The following is a 20,020-nucleotide window of genomic DNA, read 5'->3' on the forward strand; positions in this document are numbered from 1 at the left end:
GCAGACATGTGGAAACTGTTGAAGGAGCAATTGTTGAGTGATGCACAAATTTGTTCCTCTGAGACAGGTAAGAAGAGGTAAGATTAAGGAACCTTGGATGACGAGAACAGAGGAGCTTCTCATCAAAAGGAAGAAGGCAGCTTATGTAAGGTGGACAAAAGGGTCTAGCACAGCTTTAGAGGATTACATACTTGCTCGGAAGGATCTCAAAAGTGGACTGAGGAGAGCCAGGAGGGGGCACGAGAAAGGCTTGGCAAGAAGGATTAGGGAGAATCCAAGGGCTTGGCAAGAAGGATTAGGGAGAACCCAAAGGCATTTTACTCAAACGTGAGGAACAAGAGAATGATCAGGGAGAAAATAGGGCTGATCAGGAATAGCAGAGGGAACCTGTGTGTGGAGTCTGAGCAGATAGGGGAAGTCCAACATGAGTATTTTGCTTTGGTTTTCACTAAGGAAAGGGACCTTGTTGTGAATGAGAAATTTGAGGAGCTGGGATACAGTCTTAAACAGATCAAGATTGATGAAGTTGATATACTGGAAGATTGACATGAAGATTGACATGCCCCCAGGGCCAGAGCAGATTTATCCTAGGTTGCTCCGGGAAGCGAGAAAGGAGTCGTACCAAAGGATTGGAGGCAGGCGAATATTCTTCCTCTTTTCAAGAAGGGGAATAGGGAAATCTCTGGCAATTACAGACCAGTCAGTCTTAATGAATGTTGACAGCAAGGTTTTGGAAAGAATTCTGAGGGATAGGATTTATGGCTATTTGGAAAAGCATGGTATGATTAAAGACAGTCAGCATGGCTTTGTGAGGGGCAGGTCATGCCTCACAAGTCTAATTCAGTTCTTTGAGGAGGGGACGAGACAGGTTGACAAAGGTCGAGCAGTAGTGATATACATGGACTTCAGCAAGGCATTTGATTAGGTTCCCCACGGTAGGCTCATTCATAAACTCAGGAGGTATGGGATACAGGGAGATTTGGCTATCTGGATTCAGAATTGGCTGGCTGACAGAAGGCAGGGAGTGGTTGTAAATGAAAAGTGTTCTGCCTGGAAGAAAGTGGAGGTGCCGTTAATAGTATTGAGGGCTATTGCAGGCTGCAGCACGACATTGACAGTATGCAGTGTAGGGCTGAGAAATGGCAGATGGAGTTCAACCTGGATAAATGTGAAGTGATGCATTTTGGAAGGTTGAACTTGAATGCTGAATATAGGATTAAAGATGGTGTGGTGGAACAGTGGGATCTTGGTGTTCAAGTGCATAGATTCCTCAAAGTTGCCACCCAAGTGGATAGGGTTGTTAAGTAAGCATATGGTGTTTTGGCTTTCATTAACAGAGGGATCAAGTTTAAGAGCCGCGAGATCTTGCTGCAGCTCTACAAAACGCTGGTGAGGCCACACTTGGTATATTGTGTCCAGTTCTGATTGCCCTATTGTAGGAAAGATATGGAAGCTTTGGAGAGGCTGCAAAGGAGTTTTACCAGGATGCTGCCTGGACTTGAAGGCTTGACTTACGAGAAGAGGTTGACTGAGCTTGGACTTTTCTCTCTGGAGAGAAGGAGGAAGAGAAGTGACCTGAGTGATGTGTACAAGGCAATGAGAGGCGTGGTTTTGGATTAGTGGATGAAGGGCTTTTGCCCGAAACGTCGATTTTGCTGCTCCTCGGATGCTGTCTGAACTGCTGTGCTCTTCCAGCACCACTCATCCAAAATCTAGTTTCCAGCATCTGCAGTCATTGTTTTTACCTAATGAGAGGCATGGATAGAGTCAATAGCCAGAGACTTTTCCCCAGGGCAGAATTGACTGGTACAAGAAGTCATAGTTTGAAAATATTAAGAGGAAAGTCTCGAGGAGACGTAAGAGGAGGGTTCTTTATGCAGAGAGTTGTAAATGCATGGAATTCATTGCCAGTGCTGATGGTGGGAGCAGAGTCATTGGGAATATTTAAGTGACTGCTGGACATGCATATGGACAGCAGTGAATTGAGGGGGGTGTAGATTAGGTTATTTTATTTTAGATTAGGATTATCCTCAGCACAACATCATGGGCCAAAGGGCCTGTACTGCGCTGTACCTTTCTATGTTTTATGTTCATTGTTCACAAAATATCTATCTTAGCTTTAAAAACATTTACTGTGATACCGTCAACTACTTCACTGGGTAGGGAATTCCACAGATTTATAACCATCTGGATGAAGAAGTTCCTTCTCAAATCAGTCCTAAATCTACTCCCGTTAATTTTGAGGCTATGCGCTCTTGTCCTCGCTTCACCTGCCAGTTGAAACATTCTCTCTACATCTATTTTATCTGTTCCCTTCATAATTTTGTATGTTTCTATAAGATCCCCCCTCATTTTTAAATTCCAATGAATATAATTCCAGTCCACTCAGTCTCTCTTCATAAACCAACCCTCTCAAATCTGGAATCAACCTAGTGAACCTCCTCTGTACCCCTCTAGTGCAGTACATCCTTCCTCAAGGAGATCAAAACTGCACACACTACTCCAGGTGTGGCATCACCAGCATCTTATACAGTTGCAACATAACCTCCCTGCTTTTCAATTCAGTCCTTTTAGCATTGAAAGACAAAATTCCATTTGCCTTCCTAATTACTTATTGTACCTACAAACCAACCTTCTGTGATTGATGCATAAGTTCACCCAGGTCCCTCTGCATAGCAGCATGCTGCAACATTTTACCATTCAAGTAATAGTCCTTTTTACTGTTAGTCCTACCAAAATGGATGACATCATGTTTATTAACATTATATTGCATCTGCCAGACCTTTGCCCTCTCACTTAAAGCAGCATCACCACATGTATCCAATTTGCCAACTCCCCCTGTATTCTATGTGATCTAACCTTCCAGAGCAGTCTACCATGTGGAACCTTATCAAAGGCCTTACTGAAATCCACATAGACTACATCTACCACCCTGCTCTTGTCAACTTTCTTGCTCACTTTATCAAAGAACCCTAAAAAAATTTGGAGGCATGATCTACCATACACAAAGGTGTGCTGACTACTCCTAATCAAACTTTTTTTTCCAAATGCACGTGTATTTTATCTCTCAATATCTTCTCAAATAATTTATCTATCACAGATGTTAAGCTTACTGGTCTGTCAGTCCCAGGTTTTTCTTTGTCGCCCTTGTTGAATAAGGGCACAACATTCACTACCCTCCAGTCTTCTGGTACATCACCCATGGTTAACTATGATGCAAAACTATCATTCAGGGTCCCCGCAATTTCTTTTCTCATCTCTTGCAGTGTTTTTGAATATATCTGGTCAGAACCAGAAGATTTATGCACTTCCATACATTCTATTATGTCCAACACCTCCTCTACTGTGATATCGACTGTCCCCAAGATATCACCACTAACTTTTTCAAGTTCCCAAGTCTTTCACATTCTGTAATTGAATTTTAACAAAAGGTGAAATTAATATTCTTGAAGTTTCTAAAATAGATCATAGAGTCATAGAGATGTACAGCACAGAAACAGACCCTTCGGTCTAACTCATCCATGCCGACCAGGTATCCTAACCCAATCTAGTCCCTCCTGCCAGCACCCGGCCCATATCCCTCCAAACTCTTCCTATTCATAAACCCATCCAGATGCCTTTTAAATGACAAAGGATGGCAAAAGGTATTGGATAGACTGTTTCTACTTAAACCTTCTAAAGTACCAGGCTGACTGGAGGGACTGTTCCTCTGTTAAAGAAATGGAGTAGGGAAATCCCTGGGAATTACAGACCAGTCAGTCTTACGTCTGTGGTAAGCAAGGTGCTGGAAAGGACTCTGAGAGATAGGATTTATGACTATTCAGAAAAACATAGTTTGATTAAAGATAGTCAGCATGGCTTTGTGAGGGGCAGGTCATGCCTCACAAGCCTTATTAAGTTCTTTGAGGACATGACGAGACAAGTTGCCGAAGGTCGGGCAGTGGATCTGGTGTATATGAATTTCAGTAAGGCATTTGATAAGGTTCCCCACGGTAGGCTCATTCAGAAAGTTAGGAGGTGTGGGATACAGGGAAATCTGGCTGTCTGGATACAGAATTGGCTGGCCAAAAGAAGACAGCAAGTGGTAGTGGATGGAAAGTATTCCGCTTGGAGGTCGGTGACCAGTGGTATCCCACAGGGATCTGTTCTTGGGCCTCTGCTCTTTGTAGATTTTATAAATGACTTGGATGAAGAAATGGAAGGGTGGGTTAGTCAGTTTGCCGATGACACATGGTGTTGTAGTTAGTGTTGAGGGTAGTTACAGGTTACAATAAGTCATTGACAGGATTCAGAGCTGGGCTGAGAAGTGGCAGATGGAGTTCAACCTGGATAAATGCAAAGGAAGGTCGAATTTTGGAAGGTCAAATTTGAATGCTGAATACAGGATTAAAGACAGGATTCTTAGCAGTGTGGGGGAAACAGCAGGATCTTGGGGTCCACGTCCATAGATCCCTCAAAGTCGCCACCCAAATTGACAGGGTTGTTAAGAAGGCATATGGTATTTTGGCTTTCATTAACAGGGGGACTGAGTTTAGGAGCCGCGAGGACGTACTGCACTACAGCTCTATAAAACCCGTTTGACCACACTTGGAATATTGTGTCCAATTCTGGTCGCCTCATTGTAGGAAGGATGTAGATACTTTAGAGAGAGTACAGAGGAGATTTACCAGGATGCTGCCTGGATTGGAGTGCTTGTCTCATGAAGAGAGATTGAGCGAGCTCGGGCATTTAACAGGGAGAGAAGAAGGAAGAGAGGTGACTTGATAGAGGTGTACAAGGTAATGACAGGCATAGTCAAGAGTGTGGTGCTGGAAAAGCACAGCAGGTCAGGCAGCATTCAAGGAGCAGGAGAATCGACATTTCATCAGGAACATCGATTATGCCTGAAACATCATTTCTTCTGCTCCTCGGATGCTGCCTGACCTGCTGTGCTTTTCCAGCACCACACTCTTGACTCTAATCTCCAGCATCTACAGTCCTTACTTTCTCCTAATGAGGCATAGCTAGAGGAGATAGCCAGAGACTTTTCCCCAGGGCAGAAATGGTTGTCACGTGGGGTCATAATTTTAAGGTGACTGGAAGAAGGTATAGAAGAGATGTCAGAGGTAGATTCTTTATGCAGAGAGTGGTGGGTGTGTGGAATGCACTGCCAGCGGTGGTAGTAAAGTCAGAGACATTTGGGACATTTAAATGACTGCTCGAAAAGCACATGGATGCCAATAAATTGAACGGTGCATAGTTTAGGTTGATCTTAGAATTAGGATAAATGCTCGGCACAACATCGTGGGCCGAAGGGCCTGTATTTTGCTGTACTGTTCTATGTTCTATGTCATTACTCTCCACAGCCAAACAACTTCTCAAAACTTGGTACTTATTCTTAATTTGAATAAATTATGTCCATTTCACTCTGATGTACAATGGGTTGGAAGTACCTTGGAGGATACTCGAGCATTTTCCAACAGAACTCTGGTCCAAACTGCTGGATGCCTTGCCACATACTTCCAGTCTCGACAGACCTCAGCTGTTTTCAGCAATGTCTTTGTGTCCAAGTAGGTGAAAATACAAAATAATGCTGCTCGCATCTTTAGAACCTCAGGGCTGATAACTTCATTTGATCGTGAAGGGCTGCCTTTCTGTAGCTTAGTTGCTTTATAACTAACTGGTTTGGCATTACCTGAAAATAAATACAAAAGACATGAAGTAGTAATTTTCAGATCCCAAAGGACTCACATGAATAAAGTCATTAAACATAATCAAAATGTTTGACTATAATTGACTAGAATGACATGGAGCGACACCTTTTCATGTCCAAAACAGCTATGAATATTTGGGTATTTTGTATTTAAAAACCATTCAATCAAACTAAAAATTAATGCAATGCCTTTGTTATGATTACCAAACAGGCCATTAATTCTTTAACTTTCAAGGCTACAGATCAGGTGCTGTTAAGTGGAATTAAAATGGGCAGTTAGTTTACTCAGCTGCACACACAGGATGGGGGCTAAATGGCCTCTTTCTATGTTGTAAATGTTCTATGGTTTTCTTTTTACTTCCCCATTCCATCGAAGAGTTGACTTGCATATTATGAGATTTAAGAGCTCATTAAATTTCTTTTCAAGTATGCAATGTAGCTCCAGAATTCATTTTGAATTATCGCAGAAACATAGAAACCACCTTTCAGCACTTCACACCTGCCATTCAATAGGATCGTGCCTCAGTAGTCATGATCATGAGTCAGTATGGGTGGAAGTTAGGAACAGCAAAGGAACAGCCACCGCACTGGGGGTTTTCTACAGACCACCTGATAGCAGTAGAGAGATCAAAGAACTCATAGGCTGGCAAATTCTGGAAAAATGCAGAAGTAGCAGGGTCGTTGTTTTGGGTGATTTCAACTTTCCCAATATCGACTGGAACCTCCTTAGTGCAGATGGTTTGGATGGAGCCATTTTTGTCAGGTGTGTTCAGGAGGGTTTCCTTACTCAGTATGTAGACAGACCGACGAGAGATAGAGGCCATTTTGGATTTGGTGCTCGGCAGCGAGCCAGGACAGGTGTCAGATCTCACGGTGGGAGAGCACTTTAGTGAAAGTGATCATGACTGCCTCACATTTAGCATAGCCTTGGAGAGTGAAAGGAGCAGTCACCAAGGGAAGACATTTAAATGGGGAAAAGCAAATTAAGGCGCAATTGTTGCGAGTGATGCACAAATTTGTTCCTCTGAGACAGGTAAGAAGGGGTAAGATTAAGGAACCTTGGATGACGAGAACATAGGAACTTCTCATCAAAAGGAAGAAGGTGGAGGAAGTAAGGATCTAGCACAGCTTTGGAGGATTACAGGCTTGCTAGAAAGGAGCTCAGAAATGGACTGAGGAGAGCCAGGAGGGGGCACGAAAAAGGCTTGGCAGGAAGGATTAGGGAGAACCCAAAGGCATTTTACTCATACGTGAGGAATAAGAGAATGATCAGGGAGAAGGTAGGACCGATCAGGGATAGCGGAGGGAACTTGTGCATGGAGTCTGAGCAGATAGGGGAAGCTCTAAATGAGTATTTTGCTTCAGTTTTCACCAAGGAAAGGGACCTTGTTGTGAATGAGAACTTTGAGGAGCTGGGATACAGTCTTGACCAGATCAAGATTGATGAAGTTGATGTGCTAGAAATTTTGGAAAACATTAAGATTGATAAGTCCCCAGGGCCAGACCAGATTTATCCTCGGCTGCTCTGGGAAATGAGACAGGAGGTTGCTGAGCCACTGGTGAGGACATTTGCCTCCTCACTCTCCACGTACCACAGGTTTGGAAGGAGGCAAATGTTATTCCACTTTTCAAGAAGGATAACAGGGAAATCCCTGGCAATTACACACCAGTCAGGCTTACGTCTGTAGTCAGCAAAGTGTTGGAAAGAATTCTGAGGGATAGGATTTATGACAATTTGGCAAAGCATAGAGTGGTTAAAGGCAGTCAGCATGGCTTTGTGAGGGGCAGGTCATGCCTCACAAATCTTATTGAGTTTTTGAGGAGGTGTCAAGACAGGTCGACGAAGGTCGAGCAGTGGATGTGGTGTATATGGACTTCAGCAAGGCATTTGATAATGTTCTCCATGGTAGGCTCATTCATAAAGTCAGGAAGTATGGGATACAGGGAGATTTGGCTATCTGGATTCAGAATTGGCTGGCTGACAGAAGGCAGAGAGTGGTTGTATTCTGCCTGGAGGACAGTGGTGAGTGGGGTCCCGCTGGGCTCTGTTCTTGGGCCTCTGCTCTTTGTACTTTTTATAAATGACTTGGATGAGGAGGTTGAAGGGTGGGTTAGTAAATTTGCAGATGACACAAAGATTGGAGGTGTCGTCAATAGTGTAGAGGACTATTGCAGGCTGCATCGCAACATAGACAGGATACAGAGCTGGGCTGAGAAATGGCAAATGGAGTTCAACGTGGATAAACCTGGGAGACACGGTGGCACAGTGGTTAGCACTGCTGCCTCGCAGCGCTAGAGGCCCAGGTTTAATTCCCACCTCAGGCAACTGTCTGTCTGGAGTTTGCACATTCGCCCCATGTCTGCATGGGTTTCCTCCGGGTGCTCCGGTTTCCTCCCACAGTCCAAAATGTGCAGGTTAGGTGAATTGGCCATGCTAACTTGCCCGTAGTATAGGAGTAGGGGAATGGGTCTGGGTGGGTTGTTCTTCAGAGGGCCGGTGTGGACTTGTTGGGCCGAAGGGCCTGTTTCCTCACCGTAAGTAATCTAATCTAAATGTGAGTGATGCATTTTGGAAGGTCGAACTCGAATACTGGATACAGAATTAAAGACAGGATTCTTGGCAGTGTGGAAGAACAGAGGGATCTGGGTGTACAAGTACATAGATCCCTCAAAGTTGCCATTGAAGTGGATAGGGTTGTTAAGAAAGCATATGGTGTTTTGGCTTTCATTAACAGGGTGAACGAGTTTAAGAGCTGCGAGGTTTTGCTACAGCTCTACAAGTCCCTGGTGAGGCCACACTTGGAATATTGTGTCCAGTTCTGGTCGCCCTACTATAGGAAAGATACAGAGGCTTTGGAGAGTGTGCAAAGAAGGTTTACCAGGATGCTGCCTGGACTGGAAGGCTCGCCTTATGAAGAAAGGTTGAATAAGTTCGGATTTTTCTCTCTGGAGAGAAGGAGGAAGAGAGGAGACCCGATTGAGATGTACAAAATAATGAGTGGAAAAGATAGTGTCAATAGCCAGAGACTTATTCTCAAGGCAGGATTGACTGGTACGAGAAATATAATTTGAAGATATTAGGAGGAAGGTATAAAGGAGACATCAGAGATACCTTCTTTACGCAGAGAGTTGTGAATGCATAGACTACGTTGCCAGCTGTGGTGGTGGGAGCAGAGTCATTGGGGACATTTAAGTGACTGCTGGACATGCACATGGATAGCAGTGAGTTGAGGGGTGTGTAGGTTAAGTTACTATATTTTACATTAGGATTAAACCTCGTAAGCCAAAGGGCCAGTTCTGTGCTGTACTTTTCTATGGCTGATACACTTTATTCCTGTTTTCTCCCCACATCCCTTGATGCTTTTAAAACATAAAAACTCATCCATCTTTTTCTTGAATATAGTCAGTAATTCATCCACTACAGCCTTCTGTAATAGAGAATTCAACAGGTTCACTCCCCTTTCAGTGAAAAGTCTTTTCTTCATCCCAGTTGCAAATGGTATATCCCTCACCATGAGACTGTCCCTCCTGATTCTAGACTCCCCAGACAGGGAAAATATCCTCCCTACATTTAGTCTGTGTAATAACATTCCTCTAGCCCTGAGGGAATTTTATACATTTGAATCAGATCCTCTATTATCCTTCTAAACTCTGGTAAGGCTCAATTGAACCAATCCCTTCTCATAGGATAGTCTTGTCATCCCCGTTATCAGCCTCATGAACCTCCACTAAACCTCCTTTCTGGCAAGGATATCCTTCTTTATGTACGGAAATGTCTGCATACTCTCGATTGTGGTCTCACCAAGATCTTGTATAACTGTAGGAACGCTGATAAAACATTTGCCTTTCTAATTATTTGGACTCACAAACTCTTAACACTCACCTGTATCTGTGCTTTTGTTTTTTGCCGTGGTTTCCCTATTATTTACTATCTCTACTACTTAACGATGTGATCTGCCTGCATTGCTCACAAGACAAAGGTTTTCACTGTGTTTTGGTACACGTGACAATAAATTAAATTCATTCAATTCAATTCACCTGTCAGTCCATTTTCATTGACTGGTGTACAAAAATACCCAGATCCCTTTTTACACTCACACTTTCCAATATAGCACCAACAGAATCATACTCCAACACATCTGCAATATAATGATCTGGCATCACATTCTAACATGACCATCAAGTCAGGGGATCAACCCTTGTTCAGAGATAAGTGGAGAAAGCATGCCAGGAGCAGCACTCGCAAGAGTTAGAAAGAGATGTAAACCTCCTGAAGCTACCAGACAGGACTAGGGAGTCAGTCATACAGTATGGAAGAGAGCCATCGAGTCTGCCCAAAAAACTCACCCATCTAGACTGATCCCATTTTCCAGACTTGGCCCACAGGTTTGAATGTTCTGAATTCAGACCTTCATTATTTTTAATCATTTTGGTTTGAAGCTATGCACAGTGTTCTGAGAGCTGAAAGTAACCTTTGAATTGTGAGCAGCAGCTTATTTTTAAAAATGAGAGGAGAATAAACAAAATAATATTTGTTTATGAGACCAAGTCTGGAAGTTAATTGCAGGTTGATTCTTGTTCAGAGATGCTCTAGACATTTTGTTTCTGGAGATGCATTATGTTCAAACAGATTGCAGATAGATTCATAGATTCCTACAGCACAAAGTTGAGAGAGTGGTGCTGGAAAAGCACAGCAGGTCAGGCAGCATCCGAGGAGTAGGAAAATCAACGTTTCGGACAAAAGCCCGTCATCTACAGCATAGAGACAGGCCCTTTGGCCCAAACTGGTCCATGCTGACCAAAATGTCCATCCAAGCTATCCCATTTCCCTGCACTTGGCCCATATCCTACTAAACTCTTCCTTATCTATGTATTTGCCCAAATGCCTTTCAAATGTTGTTAATGTACCTGCCTCAATCACTTCTGCTGGCAGCTCATTTCATCGTTGAGTTGGTGGCATGACAGGTAAAGTGTCTGACTTCAGATCAGGGATTGTAGGTTTGAGTGCAACATGATGTTTTTGTGAGCAACACGGTAGCTCAGTGGTTAGCACAGCTGCCTCACAGCACCAGGGACCCGGGTTTGATTCCAGCCTTGGGCGACTGTCTGTGTGGAGTTTGCACATTCTCCCTGTGTCTGTGTGGGTTTCCTCCTACAGTCCAAAGATGTGCAGGTTAGATGAATTGGCCATGTTAAATTGCCCAGGGTTTGGTGGGATCGATTCCAGGATACTGAAGGAGGCAAGAGAAGAGATTGCTGGGGCCTTGACAGAGATCTTTGTTTCCTTTTTAATCAAAGGAAAGGTCACAGAGAACGAATGAGTAATCAATCTTATTCCTTTGTTTAAAAAGGGCAACTGGGATAATTCAGGACATTATAGGCCATGAGGACAGGATTCACTCTCATTTGGAGAAGACTGGACTTATTGGGGATAGTCAGCATGGCCTTCTGCAGGAAGAGTTTTGTCTCACAAACTTGACTGAGTTTCTTGAGGAAGTACGAGTGAGGGGAATAGCAGGATGATATGGCAGATGAATGCGTGGCTAAAGAATTGGTGCAGGGATTCAGAATTTCAGAGCATTCAGACCTTTCTGGGCAGAGGTGACTTGTTCAAGACGGACAGGTTGCACCTGAACTGGAGACGGACCAATATCTTGGCAGTCTGGTTTGCTAGTCCTGCAAGGGAGGGTTCAAATTAGATTGGCAGGGGAGTGGAATCTTCAACAGGAGGGAGGCAAGTGCAACGTTGGAAGGAGATACAGTAATCAGAAATAGTAAGTTTAAGAGACAGGTCAGGCTGAAACATGACAGGGAGCGTGTAAGGCCTGTTGGCTTAAGCTGCTTTTATTTCAATGCAAGAGAGCTGACACGTAAGGGTGATTAACACAGGGATAAGTACATGGCGCTAGGATATTATATCCATTACAAAAACAGAGCTAAGGGAGGGACAGCTCATGTACCAGGGTAGAGGTGCTTTAGGCAGAACAGGGGTTGTAGGGAGAAGGAGGAGTTGCATTTTGATTAAGGTGAGTATCATAACAGTAATCAGAGATTTAATAACTGAAGGGTCATTCAGTGAGGCTTTGTGGGTGGAGCTAAGAAATAGGAGGGTATAGTGACGTTATTGGGGTTGTACTGTAGGGCCCCCAAATAGTCAACAGGAATTAGAGAAACATATTTTACAAATACATTCAGGACAAAAGGGTTACTAGGGAGAGAATACAGGCCCTCAAAGATCAGCAAGGTGGCCTTTGTGGGGAGCTGCAGGAGATGGGGGAGATACTAAATGAGTATTTTGCATTAGTGTTTACTGTGGAGAAGGACATAGAAGATATAGAATGTGGGCAAATAGATGGTGACATCTTGAATGATGTTGAGATGACAGAGGTGGAAGTGCTGGGTGACTTGAAACGTGTATAAGTGGATAAATCCCTAGGACCTGATCAGGTGTATCCTAGAACTCTGTGGGAAGCTAGAGAAGTGATTACTGGGCCCCTTGCTGAGATATTTGTATCATCGATAGTCACAGGTGAGGTGCACACTGGAGGGTGGCTAACATGGTGCCATTATGTAAGAAAGGTGGAAAAGACAAACCAGGGAACTATAGACTGGTGACCCTGAGGTCAGTGACGGGCAAGTTGTTGGAGGGAATTCTTAAGGACAGGATTTGTATGTTTTTGGAAAGGCAAGAACTGACGAGGGATAATCAACTTGATTTTGTATGTCATGTCTCACAAACTTGACTGAGTTTTTTGAAGAAGTAACAAAAAGGATTGATGAGGGCAGAGCTGTAGACGTGATCTATATGGACTTCAGTAAGGCATTCGAGGACTCGTCTGCTGAGGTAGTCTGGGTTGCGGCTAGAAACAGGAATGGAGAGGTCACCCTGTTGGGGGTTTTCTATAGGCTTCTGAATACTCCCAAAGGTGCAGAGAAAGGACAGCAAAGATGATTCGCGATAGGAGCAAGAGTAACAGTGTAGTTTGTTATGGGTGAATTTAACTTTCGAAATATTGACTAGGAATACGATAGTTCAAGTACTTTAGATGGGTCAGTTGTTGTCCAATGTGTGGAAGAGCGTTTCCTGACACAGTATGTGGACAGGCCAACAAGGGGTGAGGCCACATTACATTTGGTACTGGGGAATGAACCTGGCCAGGTGTTAGATTTGGAGGTAGGTGAGCACTTTGGTGATAGTGATCACAATTTGGTTATGTTTACTTTAGTGATGGAAAGGGACAGGTATTTTCCGCAGGGCAAGAGTTATAACATAAAAACAATTACGATGCGATGAGGCAAGATTTAAGATGCATAGAATGGGGAGGAAATTGCAGGGGCTGGGCACAATTGAAATGTGGAGCTTATGCAAGGAACAGCTACTGCGGGTCCTTGATAAGTAAAAATCTGTCAGATAGGGAGGAAGTTGTTGAGTGCAGGAGCCAGGGTATACTCAGGAAGTTGAATCTCTTATCAAGAGAAAGAAGAAGGTTTATGTTTGGATGAGACGTGAAGGTTCTGTTAGGGCACTTCAGAGTTACAAGTTAGCCAGGAAAGACCTAAAGAGAGAGCTAAGAAGAGCCAGGAGGGGACATGAGAAGTTGTTGGCAGATAGGATCAAGGAAAACCCTAAAGCTTTCTACAATATATCAGGAACAAAAGAATGATTAGATTAAGATTAGGGCCAATCAAAGACAGTAGTGGGACATTGTTCAGGCAGTCCAAGGAGATAGGAGAAGCTCACTCTCTCAGCGGAGCAGGTAACGGCTGTCTGGTGGTGTTTATTTTAAGTCGCGGTATAGTCCAGTTATTGTTTTCTTTAACGGTTAAAATTTAAAGTTTTTTTTTAAGCGCCTAGTGGACCCAGAAGCTGGTGTCGCGCTAGCTTACCTGGGAAGGTTTTTTTTCCTCTATAAAAGCGCACAGCTCCAAGCCTTCGGCCTCACTCTCTCAGCGGAGCAGGTAACGGCTGTCTGGTGGTGTCTATTTTAAGTCGCGGTATAGTCCAGTTATTGATTTTTTTAATGGTTAAAATTTAAAGTTTTTTTTAAGCGTCTAGCGGACCCGGAAGCTGGTGTCGCGCTAGCTTACCTGGGAAGGTTTTTTCTCTATAAAAGCGTGCAGGCGAGGAACCCGAGGCACTACAGGGGTAGAGCCTCCCACCCGCCCTCCTCCTCTAACCTAATAATACGACCCATTGTGGTAAGCAGGTAAGTGCTGCATTTTGCTTGTTTGTTTCTTTAGATCCAGTTTTCTTTTTAAAGTTTACCTTTTAGAGGGATGGCAGCGAAGGCAGTGCAATGTTCCTCTCGCAAGATGTTTGAGGTGAGGGAAGCCATTAGCGTCCCTGCTGATTACACTTGCGGGAAGTGCACCCATCTCCAGCTCCTCCAAGAGCGTGTTAGGGAACTGGAGTTGGAGTTGGATGAACTACGGATCATTCGGGAGGCAGAGGTGGTCATAGATCAGAGCTTTAGGGAAGTAGTTACTCCGAAAGTTATAGACAGATGGGTGACAGTGAGGGGGACTGGGAGGAAATAGCCAGTGCAGGGACCCCCTGCGGTTGTTCCTCTCAATAACAAGTATACCGTTTTGGATACTTGTGGGGGGGGGGGGACTTACCAGGGGTAAGCAACGAGGTTCAGGCCTCTGGCACGGAGCCTGTCCCCGTTGCTCAGAAGGGAAGGGTGGAGAAAGGTAGAGGGATAGTTATTGGGGACTCAATAGTGAGGGGCACAGATAGGTGGTTTTGCGGGGGCGACAGAGACTCACGATTGGTATGTTGCCTCCGAGGTGCAAGGGTACGTGATGTCTCTGATCGTGTTTTCCGGGTCCTTAAGGGGGAGGGGGAGCAGCCCCAGGTCGTGGTCCACGTTGGCACCAACGACATAGGTAGGAAGAGGGATGAGGATGTTAGGCAGGCTTTCAGGGAGCTAGGTTGGAAGCTCAGAGCTAGAACGAACAGAGTTGTTGTCTCTGGTTTGTTACCCGTGCCACGTGATAGAGAGTCAAGGAATACGGAGAGAGAACAGTTAAATGCGTGGCTACAGGGGTGGTGCAGGAGGGAGGGATTCCGGTTTCTGGATAACTGGGGTTCTTTCTGGGGAAGGTGGGACCTCTATAAACAGGATGGTCTGCACCTGAACCTGAGAGGCACCAGTATCCTTGGGGGGAGGTTTGCTAGTGCTCTTTGGGAGGGTTTAAACTAACTCTGCAGGGGCATGGGAACCTGGACTGTAGCTTTTGGGTACAGGATGTTGAGTGTAGGGAGGTTAGGAACAAGGCATCGATCTCGAAGGAGGGTGCCAGTAAACAGGAAAGTGGCTCGAAGTGTGTATACTTCAATGCCAGAAGTATAAGAAATAAGTTAGGTGAACTCGCAGCATGGGTTGGTACCTGGGATTTCGATGTTGTGGCTATTACGGAGACGTGGGTAGAACAGGGACAGGATTGGCTGTTGCAGGTTCCAGGGTTTAAATGCTTTAGTAGGGTCAGAGGTGGGGGTAAAAGAGGGGTAGGTGTGGCATTGCTTGTCAAGGATAGTATTACAGCGGTGGAAAGGACAATGGAGGAAGACTTGCCATCTGAGGTAGTTTGGGCTGAGGTTAGAAATAGGAAAGGTGAGGTCACCCTGTTAAGAGTTTTCTACAGGCCTCCTAATAGTCCGAGGGACGTAGAGGAAAGTATTGCAAGGATGATTCAGGAGAAGAGTGAAAGTAGTAGGGTGGTTGTTATGGGGGACTTTAACTTCCCAGATATTGACTGGGAAAGCTATAGCTCGAGTTTGTTAGATGGGTCGGTGTTTGTCCAATGTGTGCAGGAGGGTTTCCTGACACAATATGTAGACAGGCCAACAAGAGGTGAGGCCATACTGGATTTGGTTCTAGGTAATGAACCAGGCCAGGTGTTAGACTTGGAGGTCGGTGAGCACTTCGGGAACAGTGACCACAACTCGGTGACTTTTACTCTCGTGATGGAGAGGGATAAGTGTGAACTGCAGGGCAGGAGTTATAGCTGGGGGCAGGGAAATTATGATGCGGTGAGGCATGACTTAGGATGTGTGGATTGGAAAAATAGGCTTCAAGGGAAGGACACAAATGATATGTGGATCTTGTTCAAGGAGCAGCTACTGGGTGTCCTTGATAAGTATGTACCAGTCAGACAGGGAGGAAACGGTCTTGTGAGGGAGCCGTGGTTTAATAAGGAATTGGAATCCCTTGTAAAAGGGAAGAGGGCGGCCTATGTAAAGATGAGGCATGAAGGTTCAGTTGGGGCGATTGAGAGTTATAAGGTAGCCAGGAAGGATCTAAAGAGAGAGCTAAGAGCAGCAAGGAGGGGACATGAAAGGTCTTCAGTTGGTAGGATTAGGGAAAACCCAACGCTTTCTATAGATATGTCAGGAATAAAAGAATGACTAGGGTAGGTATCGGTCCAGTCAAGGATAGTAGTGGGAGGAGGCAGAGGAGATTGGAGAGACACTAAATCAATACTTTTCGTCAGTATTCACTCAGGAACAGGACATTGTTGCTGATGTGAATATTGAGTCACAAGTGATTAGAATGGATGGCTTTGAGGTATGTAGGGAAGAGGTCCGGGGAATACTGGAAAGGGTGAAAATAGATAAGTCCCCTGGGCCTGGTGGCATTTATCCTAGGATCCTCTGGGAAGCTAGGGAGGAGATAGCGGAGCCATTGGCCTTGATTTTTATGTCGTCGTTGTCTACAGGAATAGTGCCAGAAGACTGGAGGATAGCGAATGTGGTCCCCTTGTTCAAGAAGGGGAGTAGGGTCAGCCCTAGTAACTATAGGCCAGTGAGTCTCACTTCTGTTGTGGGCAAAGTCTTAGAGAGAACTGTAAGGGATAGGATTTATGAACATCTGGATAGGAATAATGTGATCAAGGATAGTCAGCATGGTTTTGTGAAGGGCAGGTCTTGCCTCATAAACCTTATTAAATTCTTTGAGAAGGTGACCAAGGAAGTGGACGAGGGTAAAGCAGTAGATGTGGTGTATATGGATATTAGCAAGGCGTTCGATAAGGTACCCCATGGTTGGCTACTGCAAAAATTACAGATGTGTGGCATTGAGGGTGCATTAGAGGTTTGGATTAGGAATTGGCTAGCTGGAAGGAGACAGAGGGTAGTAGTTGATGGTAAAGGTTCATCTTGGAGTGCAGTTACTAGCGGTGTTCCACAAGGATCTGTTTTGGGACCATTGCCGTTTATCATTTTAATAAATGACCTGGAGGAGGGGCTTGAAGGCTGGGTGAGCAAGTTTGCGGATGACACGAAAGTCGGTGGAGTGGTGGACAGCGAAGAAGGATGTGGCAGGTTACAGCGGGATATAGATAAGCTGCAGAGCTGGGCAGAAAGGTGGCAAATGGAGTTCAATGTAGCTAAGTGTGAAGTCATTCACTTTGGTAGGAATAACAAGAAGATGGATTACTGGGCTAATGGTAGGCTACTTGGTAGTGTGGATGAGCAGAGGGATCTTGGTGTCCATGTACACAGATCTCTGAAGGTTGCCACCCAGGTAAATAGTGCTGTGAAAAAGGCATATGGGGTACTGGGCTTTATTGGTAGAGGAATTGAGTTCTGGAGTCCTGAGGTCATGTTGCGGTTGTATAAGACTCTGGTGCGGCCTTATCTGGAGTATTGTGTACAGTTTTGGTCGCCATACTATAGGAAGGATGTGAAGGAACGGGTGTAGAGGAGGTTTACCAGGATGTTGCCTGGTATGGTAGGAAGATCGTATGAGGAAAGGCTGAGGCACTTGGGGCTGTTTTCATTGGAGAAAAGAAGGTTTAGGGGTGACTTGATAGAGGTGTACAAGATGATTAGGGGTTTAGATAGGGTTGACAGTGAGAACCTTTTTCCGCGTATGGAGTCAGCTGTTACTCGGGGACACAGCTTTAAATTAAGGGGAGGTTGGTATAGGACAGATGTTAGGGGTAGATTCTTTACTCAGCGGGTTGTGAGTTCATGGAGTGCCCTGCCAGTATCAGTGGTGGACTCTCCCTCTTTATGGTCATTCAAGTGGGCATTGGATAAGCATATGGAGGTTATTGGGCTAGTGTAGTTTAGGTAGGCTTCGGTCGGCGCAACATCGAGGGCCGAAGGGCCTGTACTGCGCTGTATTTTTCTATGTTCTATGTAAGCCTTAAATGAATATTTTTCGTCAGTATTCATACAGGAAAAAGACAATATTATCGAGGAGAAGACTGAGATACAGGCTACTGGACTAGGGATTGAGGTTCAACGGTGGAGGTGTTTGCAATTCTGGTAAGACCCCTGGGCCAGATGGATTTATATTTGGATTCTCTGGGAAGCCAGGGAGGAGATTGCAGAGCTTTGGCTTTGATCTTTATGTCATTATTGTCTGCAGGAATAGGTCCAGAAAACTGGAGGATAGTAAATGCTGCCCCTTGTTCAAGAAGGGGAGTAGAGAGAAGCCTGATAATTATACACTGGTAAGCCTAACTTCGGCTATGGGTAAAGTGTTGTAAAGGGTTATAAGAATTAGATTAAATTAGATTAGATTAGATTAGATTACTTACAGTGTGAAAACAGGCCCTTCGGCCCAACAAGTCCACACCGCCCCGCCGAAGCGCAACCCACCCATACCCCTACATCTACATCTACATCTACCCCTTACCAAACACTACGGGCAATTTAGCATGGCCAATTCACCTGACCTGCACATCTTTGGACTGTGGGAGGAAACCGGAGCACCCGGAGGAAACCCACACAGACACGGGGAGAACGTGCAAACTCCACACAGAGAGTCGCCTGAGGCGGGAATTGAACCCGGGTCTCTGGCACTGTGAGGCAGCAGTGCTAACCACTGTGCCACCTTGCCGCCCACAAGTATACACTTGTACTTGTACTTGTACTTTGTACTTGTATCACACATACACTGTTGGGAGGCCTGTGGTACAGCCCCAACATTATTACTTCCTATTTTTGAACTCTGCCCATATTGCCTCACTGCTCGAGTCCTCCATCGTGCCCTCCTTCAGCACAGCTGTGATATCCTCTCTGACCAGTAATACAACTCCTCCACTCCTTTTACTTCCCTCCCTATCCCACCTGAAACATCGATATCCTGGGATATTTAGATGCCAATCATGCCCTTCCCTCAACCAAGTCTTAGGATTTATAATCACCTCGAAAGTAATAAGTTGATTAGGGATAGTCAACACAGTTTTGTGAAAGATAGGTCGTGCCTCACAAACCTTGTTGAGTTCTTTGAGAAGGTGACTAAAACTTACAGAATTGTGATCACTCTTCCCAAAGTAATCCCCTACTGAAACTTCAACCACCTGGTCCAGTATGGCCCCTTCCCGAGTTGGACTATTTACATACTGCTCTAGAAAACCCTCCTGGATGCTCCTTACAAATTCTGCACCATCTAGATCTCTAACACTAAGTGAATCCCAGTCAATGTTGGGAAAATTAAAATCTCGTATCACTACCACTCTGTTGCTCCTATGTCTTTCAATAATCTGTTTACATATTTGTACTTGTATCACACATACACTGTTGGGAGGCCTGTGGTACAGCCCCAACATTATTACTTCCTATTTCTGAGCTCTGCCCATATTTCCTCAATGCTCGAGTCCTCCATTGTGCCCTCCTTTAGCACAGCTGTGATATCCTCTCTGACTAGTAATGTAACTCCTCCACCCTTTTTACTTCCCTCCCTATTCCACCTGAAACATCAATATCCTGGGATATTTAGATGCCAATCATGCCCTTCCCTCAACCAAGTCTTAGTAATAGCAATAACATCATATGCCCAGGTACTAATTCAAGCCCTAAATTAATCTGCTTTACCTCCTGCACTTCTTGCATTTAGACAAATGCACCTCAGACCACCAGTCCCTTTGCGTTCATCATCTGCTCCCTGCCTACTATTCCCGTTAGTCACGCTGAGTTCACTGTCTAGTTCCTTACAGGCTTTAGTTACTCCCTCCTTACTGTCCATTAAACTCCTCATTTGGTTCCCATCCCCCTGCCACATCAGTTTAACCCTCCCCAAAAGCATTTGCAAAAGAATACCCAAGGACATCAGTTCCAGTCCAGCCCAAGTGTGGACCGTCCAATTTGCAATAGTCCCACCTCCCCCAGACCGGTCCCAATGTCCCAAAATTCAGAACCCCTCCTTCTTGCACCATCTCTCAAGCCACGCATTCATTGTGCTTATTCTATCATTCCTACTCTGAAGCACGTGGCACTGGTAGCAACGCTGAGATTACTACCGTTGAGGTTCTACTTTTTAACTTGGCTCCTGACTCTCTAAAATCTGTTTGTAGGATCTCATCCCATTTTTT

The 20,020-nt window shown here is 44.8% G+C and overlaps 1 protein-coding gene across 10 annotated transcripts in view; it reads right to left on the reverse strand.

The window, feature by feature from the left end:
• The window catches only part of fbxo41 (F-box protein 41), a 548,611-nt gene that overhangs the window by 393,623 nt on the left and 134,968 nt on the right, over positions 1 to 20,020 (reverse strand). For all 10 annotated transcript variants that reach the window (XM_072578282.1, XM_072578275.1, XM_072578265.1 and 7 more), the window contains exon 5: positions 5,433 to 5,674. In XM_072578282.1, coding sequence (XP_072434383.1) covers positions 5,433 to 5,674 — 242 coding nt within the window. The remainder of the gene's footprint in view (positions 1 to 5,432; positions 5,675 to 20,020) is intronic.

The sequence above is a fragment of the Chiloscyllium punctatum genome, chromosome 1 (assembly GCF_047496795.1).
Source record: "Chiloscyllium punctatum isolate Juve2018m chromosome 1, sChiPun1.3, whole genome shotgun sequence".
NCBI lineage: Eukaryota > Metazoa > Chordata > Chondrichthyes > Orectolobiformes > Hemiscylliidae > Chiloscyllium > Chiloscyllium punctatum.